General features: G+C 31.4%; 1 protein-coding gene across 1 annotated transcript; it reads right to left on the bottom strand.

The window, feature by feature from the left end:
• Nucleotides 1-2098: 2098 nt before the first annotated feature.
• On the bottom strand, nt 2099-3393 carry LOC146886243 (uncharacterized). Its single transcript, XM_085673359.1, has 6 exons — nt 3262-3393; nt 3101-3183; nt 2817-2937; nt 2548-2727; nt 2379-2456; nt 2099-2299 (listed from the first exon to the last, which is right to left on the bottom strand). Exons 1-6 carry the CDS (start codon nt 3391-3393, stop codon nt 2099-2101), a joined length of 795 nt encoding a protein of 264 aa, XP_085529485.1.
• Between the last annotated feature and the right edge of the window lie 10559 nt (nt 3394-13952).

Here is a 13952-nt window from a genome sequence, read left to right on the forward strand (position 1 = left end):
GTGTAACATCCCAATTTCAACAGCTTAAAACTAATAAAAATAGGGAGTTTCATCATAGTTCCAAAACAGATAATCCAGTGTACACAATATATTAATACAGTCTTACAAAATATATGACTATAAAAATATATCACTTATACACTTAAATTAAACTAATAAACTCTATACTACTGACCACTGCTAAAGCTCCCACTGGAAACCTCCTCTTCAACACTAAAACGATGGCTCTTCATTCTCAAGAAGTGCCTTTGACACTACAACCACATCTGCTCCCACCGAAGAGGTGATCATCGCAAAAGGAAACATACAACACAAGACAGGAACACAAAAAGCAAGGGTAAGCTAATCTGATTAAGGAATCATGCAGTTCAATTATAAACAGAAACCATGCAATCTTTCTCATTATCACCAGAATCATATAGACCACCACAACACATATACATGACTCTAGACTCAATATCTGGATTATGTAAGCGACATCAGATCTCTTGGTGGCTTGCACCTGTGACGGTTTCCAAACTCTGCAGAGTTTGGACACAAGGGGTTATCACCCAACCACTCCCAAGGTAAGTCCCATCACATCTATGACGGATCGAGTCCATAGACCAGGACCTCCTACTACTCCCCCCGACGTAATCCATCATACTCTACATGAGTCTTAATGGTTACTAGGAGCGTCAGGATACCAACCAAAACTGAGTCCTTATGTCCTTACATACACTAAAACACTCCTCTTAGAATTTCCCCTGAAATCCTAGTTCAACCACTTCTTCTCATATTCCAACTTCATGCAATTTCACCACACATATTATCAGTCATAACAATTCATGCATATCATAACTAAGTTCATATTTTAACATTCAAACATAGCTTCATCCATTAGAAACAAAGAAATAACACTCAACTGCGGGGGTTCTCGCCCAAGCTAGAAGGTCTCGCTTAGGCAAAAAGGCTCTCTCGCTTAGGCGAGTCATTCTCGCTTGAGTGAGGCTCAAAACAGAGAACAACCCAAACTCTGGGCGAATTCTCGCTCAGGCTAAGCTGTCTCGCTTAGACGAGAGTGACTCTCGCTCAAGCGAGATTGGCTCACCTAGGCGAGATCTTGCGCAGAGACAGGGGATGAGTTTCTGGTATTTTCGCTCAGGCGAGAGCTGCTCGCTTAGGCGAAAATATCAGATTCCTAATCTGTTCTCATATGCAACAATAAAGAAATCTAGCACAATCCAAGCATACACTCAATTACACAATTCAAGCACTCATACAACAATCAATCATGCAATTCAAAGTCATCAGAATGATTTCTAGATGAAATTCAAGTAAAACAGTTAGCTTCCCTTACCCGTTATCCTGTTTAGACAACTTTATAAACGTCAACGCCTTAAAAACGTCAACACCTCTAACTCCACAGGATGCTCTATCTACACATAGAAACATCACAAGAACGATCAGGACATACCGTTATGATCACTGATCAACAAAGACTCACACTGATGATTAAAACATCGCATGCAAGCTGAAGAATGCTTGCATGCAATAGAAAACAGAAAAAGACTAAAAAAGAGAGCGGAAACTCAACTTACACGAACAGAGAAACTGATCGGTCCAATTTGAAGAGCTCGCCGAGAGGATCAATCCTACGATCTCGGTTCTTCAATCAGACGACCAGAGAGACAAAACCTCTAGAGAGAAGTCAGAGAACTCTAGAAAAGTGATTTCTAGAGAGATGGTGTGTTTTAAAAATAATGAAACTCGTTTATAACAATTCTATTTATACTAAAACCTTTTAATATTAAAATAATCGAGTCTCACTATTTTTAAACCACTATCACTTTTAAAACGCCATTTTCTAGGGTCTTACAACTGGCAGTCATCTTTGTTGACACAACTTGAAAAATTTTAACAATTATTTGTAAACCAGCTTATTAAAAAGATACAGTTAAATAAAATGAATAAAATTTAAGCGCATAAAATAATTAACAAAAAAGTTGTAGTTCATTTAAAATTAAAGACAAATCGCTACCTAGACATATTACAATAAAAAAATGTCAATAAATAAATTGTCTTCAAATGCTAAAAGTAAATTTATCTCTCAAATCACTTATTTTTCCTTTTCAATATTTCTCTTCAGAAACTTCAATGGAAGATTGTCTTCTTTGATGGAGTCAAGTGATACAATCTTCTTTGTAGATTCTCTCTTGAGTGAACTGTTAGCATTATCATTCGTTGTATTATCTTTGATAAGCTCAAGTGATTGGGATCCACACTCAATTGTTTCATGGGTAAATTTTACTAATAAATCCTATAATAAATGTTAAAAGGAAATAAGATTAATAAAAGAATACAACATGAACAATAAAAAATTAAGATCTTTTTTATACCTCTGCAATATCAACAGTGAACTCATTGACTACATGCTGCTTTTCCCTACTGAACTCTCCATTCCCAACATAAACATCCTTCAAAAAGGTATTGACAAATATGTGAGTAAAAACTCAAACATAATTATTGTTTTTAATCTAACAAAGTAAATTTCAAAATAGATCTTACCCCAGATTTCATCGAAGAATCATTTAACTTTTGAATTATATCATCATCTACACATACTTTCTTAACTCTGAAAGACTGTTCAAGTTTGAAACTCTTATCATTCCTACTTTCGACTTTAAACAACATACTTTTATCCACTAACTGAGCAAACTCCTTAAGCAAATTTCCAGAAGCATTTATCTACCATAAAAAAATAATTTAATATCATATTAAAAAACATTTATCCAACTTATCTATATATATATATATGGATATCTTGCAAAGTATACCTTATCATGACTTTCTAACATATCAGCATAAGTTTTTCTGAAAAGGATGGTTGCATCCCTATCAAACAACACAAATGTGGTTGAATTTGATGAGTCAATGACGCGAAATTTGATCCTATATCTGTAAAATTAATAGAAGTTATTAATCATAAAAAGTGGAAAGTATACTCAGATATTTCAATTGACATTAAATGTAATTCACAATAAGTTAACCTTGGAAAGACTTTGATAACATGCTTATTAAACTTCTCGCAAAAACACATCTTAGAATCTGGATAAAAAACTTTGTTGCAAACACAAGCAGTATACCACCAATCATCCTCGGCCAAATATGCTTAATGGTTCCAAACAATATGTAAGTGGTTACCTTTCAATATAAAAAAAATAGTCACAATAGTTATATGAACAACAAAATTGGATGCAAGCATTAAAAAGTCATTCTAACCTCTTTACAATCTTTGAGACCTTGAATGGTTATCCTAGGTTTAAGCGTTAAAAAGTCATCTTCAACAATATGTTTGGAACTCTGAGAAAGCTGAGTTAATGCTTGTGATGGAGATTCAATGTTCTCACACATTCTGTGAAGTAAAAGATAAAGTTAAGACAATGGATATAATCAATGGCGGAGCTCTCAAGGAGCAGGCGGGGGCCACGGCCCCCCCAAACTTTTCCAATTTTTTTTTCATTTTTTTAAAATTAAATGTATTTAATTTTTTTAAATTATGTATATTTTAAAATTATTTAAATTAAATGTAGCTTTTTAAATTAATTATTATTTTTATTTCTTTTATAAAGTATAATATTTAATATTAATAAATAGAAAAATATAAAATCAAATATAATAAATCAAAAAAATTTTTAAGATAATTTTTATTTTTTATTTTTATTGTCTTTTGAGTTTTTCATGTGTTGCATTTGTTCTTATTCTTTAAATCTTTTCTTCCAATTTTAAAGAAAAAAACTTGTCTCACTTGATAGTGAAATACTTATTTCATATTTAGCATTATTTTTTATCTCATGACATTTTGTATATTATTTTTTATGAATATAGAAGAGTAAGTAATGTATTATGTGATTTTTTATAGACAATTTTTAAGTGGACTTGATTGTCATAATTTTTTGTTGTCTCTTAATTTTTGATTAGATTATGATAGATTATTTTTTAGTCTTAAACTTATTTTTTAAATAGGTATATTGATGAAAAACAAAAGAATAAATCCATTTTTTAAAATTGATAAAAGAGAAGTGAAGATCAAAACAGGACAATATAGTTGGTCACCGCATAACAATGAAATAAAATGTTTGTGATGACTTTTGAATCGATATGTGCATATTAGTAAAATGGAAAATGAATATTTGTAGATAATATGGTTATTTATATTGAAAAAAAATAACTGAAAATTTTAGTTATGATTGAATAATTTGATAAGTTCAAAAATATGAAAAAATAATGAATAATACTTCGTATATGTGTAGTTTCTTTTATATTTATAACTATATTAAATTATCTATTTATTTTTTATTGAATTAGTAACATTAATGTTAAATATATAAATTTTAAGTATATTATTTTGGCTCCCCCAATAATTTTGGTCAAGATCCGCCACTGGATATAATCGAAGATTTGTAATTATAATAAAATGAAGAAGAAATTTAATATTATCTTGATTGTAGTTCAGATGCCTCCTTGAAGTCAACATTGTACTTAATCCTACTGCAGAACTTACAATTTTAAACTTGAACCTTATCTAAATTAAAAAAAAAGTGTATGTGAAACTAACATCGAATAAATAGTAATAAGAAATGTATAAAACTAATAAAAAAAGATTACCTAGAGAAGTTTTAACTTTAGCAAACTCTATACTTATTGCAGCATTTTGTACTTCTCCACTTGAAAGAAAGACATTCAGTTCATCCACATAAATATCAAACAAAGTACATTATATTCGAAACCTAAACATTGAATAAATGTTATGTGAAATCATTATTTTAACAAGAAGAAAAAATGTATGCATTATACTTTAGAACTAAAGTATCCATCAGCTTCTATGGCAATGACATTTAATTTTATTGTCTTTCCATCAACTTGCAATTCTCTTTCTGTGCCAACTCCTACCAGTAATCCCAAGATGTCTACATAATAATTCATAAATATCATATTAAAATTTTTAAAAAAAATCACAAATAAACAAATATTGAAAAAGAAAAATGGTACAAAAACTATAAATATTAACTTACCCACTAAATAATCAGTATCAAATCTAATGGTGGTCAATAACGACAAAAGTGTGTATTGTGGTTTAATATCTGGAACCAAGTTAGTATGAAGCAAAGAAAATTTTGTACCAAACTAGAAATTAATCTTATAAGGGTGGTGTGTAGTTCTGTATATTCCACTATTTGAAGCCACACTGAAATTTTGGATGCCATAAACATGGCCTTCAAATATTTCAGTCTAAAATTTGTAAATTAGAGTACGTCTAATGGACGCATGTATTTTACCTCTCTGCAAAAACTCAATATAATAAACATGTTTAACCTACACATATTTTCTTCATAACAATGATGGAAAAAAATTAAACGCAATATTACCTCTTTGTCTTGAATAGCCAACTCCATGGAGAAAGGACACCTATGTTTACTGAAATCTAGAACAAGCCATGAACGTATGACCCTAACAATGATATTTCACTTCTCCTTTTCTAGAGTAACTTCGCTTAGGTTTTGGGTTTGCTTTTGATCTTAACAAAGAGCTATATTGAACTCACAGGAACGATATTCAAAAATCAAAAGTAAACAAATGAGTATTAGATTTGTGACATATTTATAGATATATAGATATAAAAATAATAAAAAAATACAACTAAAACAAATATAAATAAAAAGGTTAAAAGTAGTTATAGAGTTTCAACTTTTTTTTGGGTCAAACCATGGAAAAAAAAAGTAAGGATTAATACTAACATGGATTTGGAAATTCTTGATAAACTAAAGGTTCATATGTTAGTCGAGTATAAACTTTCAAATGGTAGAAGAATAAAAAATGGACAAAAAATTCAAATTAGGTCTCTGCAAACATGGAGTAGTAAGTTATTTAAAAAATGATAGACATATGATGTTAATAGAAATATATACTTTTGACCTACAAATGGAGATTTCATACTAACATTTTTTTGTGAAAACTGCAAAAAACAACTATTGATGTCAGAAACCATTAAATATTCATATTCATGTATTCACAAGTTTCATAAAGGGAAAAGTAATACAAAAGAATTATGATGAACATAAAGCATGAAACAAATTATTTAAAAATCAATCCATAATTTGTTGGTGTGATGTATTGAGCAGTGAACCATTAATTGTAACACTAATGTGTAAAAACTGCAGATCTGCAAATACATACTGGTATATAAAGCATTAAACAAAAAAGAAATCAAGAAATTTGTTATTTCAGAGCTACAAAAGAAATGGGCAAACCCTAATTATGTAGACAACAACATATGAACTGCATAGGTTCTAGTATTTCCGTTTTTGAAAGAAAAACTACTATATTTGTAAACAAAAATGAATGAAGTACATACATTTGGTTAAAGATGGTTTGTAAGAATCCGATCCTGCTAGCGAAAAGTAATTTGGCTGAAATTTTTTTGACAATTGTACAAAAAGAAAAAAAGAAGTGTTGTGCATAATAAATTTTATGTGAACACAAGATATAACATTTCAATACTCATAAAAACTTCCTAGAGAAGCCAAATATCTTCGATGATTTAATTTAATAACGTATAAATTAAGGATATGACGATTTGGTGCATATTCATTTCCAACAGTAAAAAATCTCGTGGAAGATGTAAAAAAGTACTCGAGCAGTACAAACAATCTTATCATTCCACAATTTAAAAATCAGATTTTAAAACTTATTAAAGTTTAAAAAAATTAAAATGAGAATTATGACGGTTTTGTATGAAACAACTTTTGAAAAGTCATTTTATTCAACAAATAATATTTAATAATTTAAATGATATCAATTCTTTAAAAATGGAAAAATTAATGATATGACATTTTGGTTTCTGACATTAATTAACTAGCAAAGATATTCGTATATGGAAAAAGATATGGAACAGTTATCATTAATAACATTGCAAAAGTTGAAAATAGGAAGACTTAAACATAAAAAACCACAATAATCCATACACAAATTACAGATAATCAAAAAGTTAAAATACTATAGTTCATGGATGCTTTCAATCGCGATGATAATTGTAACATCCCGACCTTTATATTACGGATTTAAATAAATAAAATAAGTAATTGATAAATACAGTTCATTTAATAAATATCATTTCCCAAAAATGTGGAAAATTTAAAACTTATTATTACGTCATTCTGAAATACCTCAATACAAAATTATAAAACTCCATTATAATTATCAAATTTTAGTAATATAAAATATTACAATTTATTATAAATCATGAAACATAAAAACAATGGTAAAACTTTTGCCCAATCTAACCCCTCTCCGGCTTTATGCCTCACCAGATCCACCTGCAACATCATCTGCTAACGTATACCGAGTACATGATCATGCCAAACACAAGCAGATAGGATGAGCTAACAGAATAAACATATATATACAACACATACATATATCATCTTTTGATTTCATGACACATGGCCACTACCATGTCAACCGTGTTCTACGTCTTCTAGGGATTACCTCAAGATGTCTTGTTGCCACACCTATCAGCTATCAGCCACAATTGATAGAGCACGTGCGAGAAATCATGCTACGGATCACACACCATAACGCCAAGTGGAGTTACCAATACGAATAATAGTTGTAACGTCCCAAGACTACCAAACTCGTTAGTTAAATACTGAGGACGACAATCTAACTGAACCCATCCGTACATTATACTACGTGCACATTTACACCGACAACACTTGCCAACCCGAGCCAGAACTCAAGAGTTCCTCGTGTTCATCTACCATCCCGAGCCACAACTCAAGAGATACCATTCCGAGCCACAACTCAAGGAATGTCACGTGCTTAACCCCTATCCTGAGCCACAACTCAAGGGATACGTTCCGAGCCACAACTCAATGAACACCAACAAGCCAACCTTTAAGGTATCATAAAAGCACTGTAGACCACGCACACCAAAGCAAGCACAACACAAATCTGCTGCATCAACATCGCCTGGCACAGACCAAGAGGCGTCAGGCGCATCAGACTTCCAGGCCACCTAGCGGGGGACACGTACCGCCAAGCACCTCTAATACCCTTTTACCTGCAGGTGTCGCCTGGCGGAACACTCCTTGCCACTAGGCGCCTCAAATTTTAGTTCTCTTCTGTTTGGTAACTTCCGCCTGGCGGGTCACATACTGCCGCCAGGCGCCACACCAGTACTCGCACAGTACTGGTTCTGGTTTGATTTCAGGTACTGTATTTAACTCCCTTACTCACATATTCACTCGACAGGTCTAACTATTATGTCTTTGATCAATAATAGTGCCCAATACATTACTACTATCATAATTTCCATATGTAGAACATTTCTATCAAATTCATATCCTTAAGATGCTTAGCCACACATACTCTTAGGTTAATTCCCTACTTTATACCAATGTTTCAAACAAGCATCACAGTTAATTCAGAGCACTATTGGTACTATTCCATTCATAATGTAATCTAATTTATCTCATAACTTGGACTTATTCCACGGCTTAAAAGTTCCAAGTTTACCCATCTAATCTCCTCTATATATATTTATGACCTATTACACCTCATTCCACCAGTCCATTACCATGACTTAGCTATATAGTCTTAGTACTCCCACATAATGGAAGTTTTCCCTTTCTTTAAGTCATCGAAATTCCAATACTTCTTAATTAAATTAAATATGGTCCAAATTAGTTCCTCAACCACCACTGTGCACCAAAACACATAAAATCCGCAGCTTTGGTATGGCGCCTGGCGACAACCAAAGTGCCGCTGGGCAGTTCCCGTTGTTCCAAGAACCCCAACATTCTCCCTGCACTTATGAACCTCAACCCATCCCCTACAACTCTGATTTCAATCAATTTACGACTCCATAGGCTACACTATAGTGTTTTAGGATTACATTTCACTAGTACAATTTTCCAGACACGAAATTTATTAACATTTTCCACTTAATTTAGTGCCACTATAACAAATCCCAAATCCTCAACCCTAAAATGATGTTCATGCAATTTTCATCTCTATTAACCCCCAATCTCATGAAATTCAATGATGTGTGTCGCCTAATTATTTACAAATAATCAGTATTTTACTTTTTTCTAATTAGAATCATTCCAAAAACCCAAAATACCAAAAATTGAGTCAAATTGACTCACGTCGCCTGGCGGGTGTTCATCACCGCCAAGCAATTCAACCAGAACCCAACAACTAGGTTTTCAAGCACGCATCGCCTGGCGGTCAGGGATGTGCCGCCAGGCGGTTCCTCTTCAGGAACTCAAAACAAGCAACACATGGATGAGTCGCCTGGCGGTAGTTCATCGTTCGCTAGGCGGTTACTGGAAAATTTCCAAAAACTCGAAAATTCAATAGATAGAGGAAACATTCATGCATTTCATACTATACATCATGCAATTCATGCTTAAACATAAAAATTAACGTGTAAAACTCCCCTAACCTGAAATCCTTAGCTTAAACCTTGAAATAGTCTTTGATTCCTCCTTGCTCCCAATGACTTGCCTTAGTTCTCTTTGATCTAGCCTATGTACTTCACTCACAACACCAATTTCACACTGAATTCCCTCTCTCTAATTCGCAGAACAATGGCAGCTCTCTGTTCTCTTTCTTTTTCCTCCTTACTTACCAATTACTAGACCATAAATGTGGCTTAATGACTCAAAACGAATATTATCTCATTGATGGTGGTAATTACCATTCAAGCACAATTATGAGGTGGTTTTCCAGCCCCCATTGGCTGCTAGGGTTTCTTTGTCCTTTCACATTCATGCCCAAAAGAAATTTTGGCAAAAAATAAAGTTTAATTTGGATTCACCAAGGTTTGAACCCCTAACCCTGCCAATGTCAAATCAATGCACAACCATTTAACCAATACATGTTTCATGATGATTAATATAATTCTACGATTATATTATCACTCAACATGATCAAGCATATTATCAAAAATAATAATAAATTAGAAAACACACAAATGGCATTCATAGGACTTGGGTTCAAGTCCTTTCACACAATCAAGTACTCTTAAGCATTTGAGCTAGTACTTTTCCATATAAAGGCTCCCACTACCCGCATTTATTAATTAATTAATTTTCACGAGTCTTACAATAATATTAATTGATATTAAGCAGAATATTGACATCCTTGTTTGCGTTTTCACCGTCAAGCTCGAAAAGAATTAAATCTTTTGCCTTTAGTACATGAATGTCACAAAACCTTTTCCATCCACTACCTATCTTAACAGATTTAGCTCTAATCAACAACTTGCATGGAACTTGTGCTTTTGGACCGTAAAGCACAATGTTGGACAACTAACTATTGCATAAATATTTACATAAGTCTGAATTCAAATCCTACAAAAAAAATGAAATAATAATAAATAAAATTGAAGTTTTATTAAGCAATAGGTAAGAGAAGACAGAAAGCTTCTTCTACAAATTATAAAAATTATACGAAAGAATGTAACAAACCTCACCAAAAAGCTTGCTTTGTAATTGTATTTAGCAAGCCTGAACTCAAAATGAATTAACTTGGACCTTGTTAGAGGAGCATTTGTTCGAACATGACTTAGAAACTTATGAACATTTGACCTTGAACACTGTTGGTAAAAGTTTTTCAAAAGCAGAATTTCCAGAATGTCTTAAGAAACAAAGTTTGGGTGGTTGTAACTAATAAAAATTTCTTAGATCACACCAGCCTTCAGTAATCCTAGGATTATAAATATCCATGTTGAAGGTAACATGGTGAACATTACCCTCCTTATCAGCAATAGTCCAACATGGACGCAATTCATTGCCTAATCTTATCACAAACAATCAGTTGAAGAACCAAAAATCCTTGTCAAAACAGGAAGTTCATACAAAGACAAACATCAGTTAAAGAAACACACTTAAAAATAATGGTAAATAATTTAATGTGTAAACTATTTGAAATGTTTTATACAAACCTGGTCTTCGATGAAAATAGTAAAGAATCCACCCTTAAACTTTGCAGCAAGTATGGATTGTTCACCAAGTATGCATTATGTAGTCGTCATTTGTTAAATTGGTAAGATAGATTTTTTTTAACAAAAGAGGGATGATCTCTCAATGAATCGTATTTAAAAGCTTACAACCATTGAAAAAGAAATCGTGATTCATTGTGAGATCGAAATACAGGATTTAAATTTACAGACAAAGATTGAAGTAGATCGTAATGTAGTAGCAAAAATGGTGATTTGAACATGCATACCTTTCTGTAATGGAGAAGAACTTGTTAAAAAACTTAGTCTGTCGCTGGTAATGCAATGTGAAATGTTGTAGATGATGATAAAAACTGAAGATGATGAAACAGAGAGGATAAGTTCAAAATGAAAGATGTAAATGAATTTTGAAATGTGAAGAGGCGCATTGGTGATAAAAGTGTGTTGGTGATACAAATATTAAATGGAGCAATTGAAATATCTAGACAGTGCAATGATCATTTTCTTGAGAAGTGAAAACCATAATGAACAAAATTTATAAAAACCTGCACCGTGACCCAGATTCGGATTTTGTATTGATTAGTGGATTATTTTAATGTTTTAATCGGAATCAGTTGAATGATGAAAACGTGCGGGAGATGATGGAGCAATTCAAATATCTAGAATAGTGCTTTAATCATCATTATCTGCAGCAGTGCGAATAATGATGAGAAATATTGATTGACATGTTTATTCAGATTTAATTGGAAGAGGTGTTTTAATGTATTGGAATACACAACGATTTTGTAATACGAAGAGGTTTGTAGTATTTCGTGAGCAATGATAAATGGTGATTTCTAATGCGTTGCAATATTTCATATTTATTTCATATTTATTAAATATTTAATATTTAAACTTGGCGTGAAATGATCTTGGAATGTGATAGTTCTAAAACTTAATATTTAATGTTTAGGTTAAATGATTTTAATAAAAATTAATTAATAGCTAATAATTAATGTATTTGAGTGACGCTAAAATTTTGAATTTAGATGGAAACATAATTAATTATATTTAATTCAAAATATAATTAACATTTATTTATAGCTCTTTCAAACTTCTGATTTTTAGTTATTTGATTAAAGAACTCCATAATTAAATTAATGACTTTGAGAAAAGTATATAACATAAAAAGAAAAAAACACATAACTTCATATATATATATATATATATATATATATATATATAATAATAATAATAATAATAATAATAATAATAACTGCAAATATTATAAAAAGTTTAATTTAAAATTACATCAAATGTGCTAAACTTTAAAAGCAATTTAATGGATACAGAACTTTGATATGTATGCTTGTTTTTTCACTTTCAACTTCAAAAACAACTTCACGGTGATCCTCTGCAGATAGTTGATAAAGAGCACAAAATTTTTTCTAGCCAACTCCAATCTTAACAAACGTTGGTCTTATGATAAATTTACATTCGACTTCGCCCCTTGGTCCGTGGAGAACAACAGTTGAAACTTCACTATTTTCAAAATAACTCGCAAAGTCTTTTTTCAAATACTGCAAGCATAATGTGAAGAGATTTTACTTAGTAATAAGGCATTTAAATAAATATAAAAAAATAAAGAAAATATCTAACCAAGTGGCTGACTTAATAGTAATATCTCGATAGTTCAACTTGAAAAAGAATTAACTTTGACATAGTTAGAGGATGGCGGATGGCAATATTCTTTAGGAAGTTGGCTTGGATTCTTGAGTCTGAAGAACGTCTAGAGAAGTGGATTTGGAAAGAACAATTTCCCATGTATTTTAACACATAATTTGTCTAACTTATCTGCATAGAAAGATCTTAAATCATTCCAGCCTTGGGTAATCATTAGAGTGTGAATATCCATGTTGTAGGTAACATTGTGAACATTAGATTCGTAATCAACAATGATCCACTGTGAACCAATGTCCTTCCCATATCGTAATATGAAAAGTCGGTCGACGTGTCCAAAATCCTTCAAAGATGAGCAAGTTGGGAATAAAGAAATAAAAATAAAGATAAAAATAAAACTGTGAAGGAATCAAAAATTAAACTTGGTCTTTCATAAACATAGTAATGAATCTGCCAATAAGTTCTGCATAAAGTATGGATTGTGGAGTGGGCATGGATTCCATTGCAGGATAATAGAGTGATGATGAAGAAGATTGGTAAGAGAAGAAAATTGGTAACAAAAGAAAAAGAAGATTTGTCACTTGTTAGTTGGTAATGAATAATTGCAAACATTGGGAATATATATATATATATATATATATATATATATATATATATATATATATATATATATAGAGAGAGAGAGAGAGAGAGAGAGAGAGAATAGGAGAAGTCATACATGTTCCAAGAGTCAGAAATTAATTGTCATCCTGCTTCAGAATTATTGTAATTCCTTGGGAATAAACATTTTAAAAAATAAGTACCAATTATAAAAAAAAACGTTAAATAAAAAATTATACAATATAAGCTTTATTAAATAAAAATAATAACATTAAAACAAATACCAAAATATTAATTATCAAATCAAAACTCGTAAAATGAAAAATTGCAAACATTGGGAATATATATAAAGAGAATAGGAGAAGCAAGACCTGTTCCAAGAGTCAGTACTTAATTGTCATCTTGCTTCAAACTTATTGCAATTCCTTGGGAATAAACATTTTTCAAAATAAGTACCAAATATAAAAACCAAACTCGTTAAATAAAAAAATATACAAATACCAAAATATTAATTATAAAATCAAAACTCGTAAATTGATCAATTACGGAATAAATGCTTCATTAACTTTGAAGAAGATAATAACAAAACAAAAAGATGAATTTCTTAATCATGAAAACATGTTAGACCGGTGGTTCTGCTGTTTCTGTTGTTTCAAACTCTTGCATGACTTGGACCTCTTCATTTCAA

This window comes from Vigna unguiculata, chromosome 5, assembly GCF_037176805.1.
Source record: "Vigna unguiculata cultivar grain cowpea cultivar isolate G323 ecotype 2 chromosome 5, ASM3717680v1, whole genome shotgun sequence".
Taxonomy (NCBI): Eukaryota; Viridiplantae; Streptophyta; class Magnoliopsida; order Fabales; family Fabaceae; genus Vigna; species Vigna unguiculata.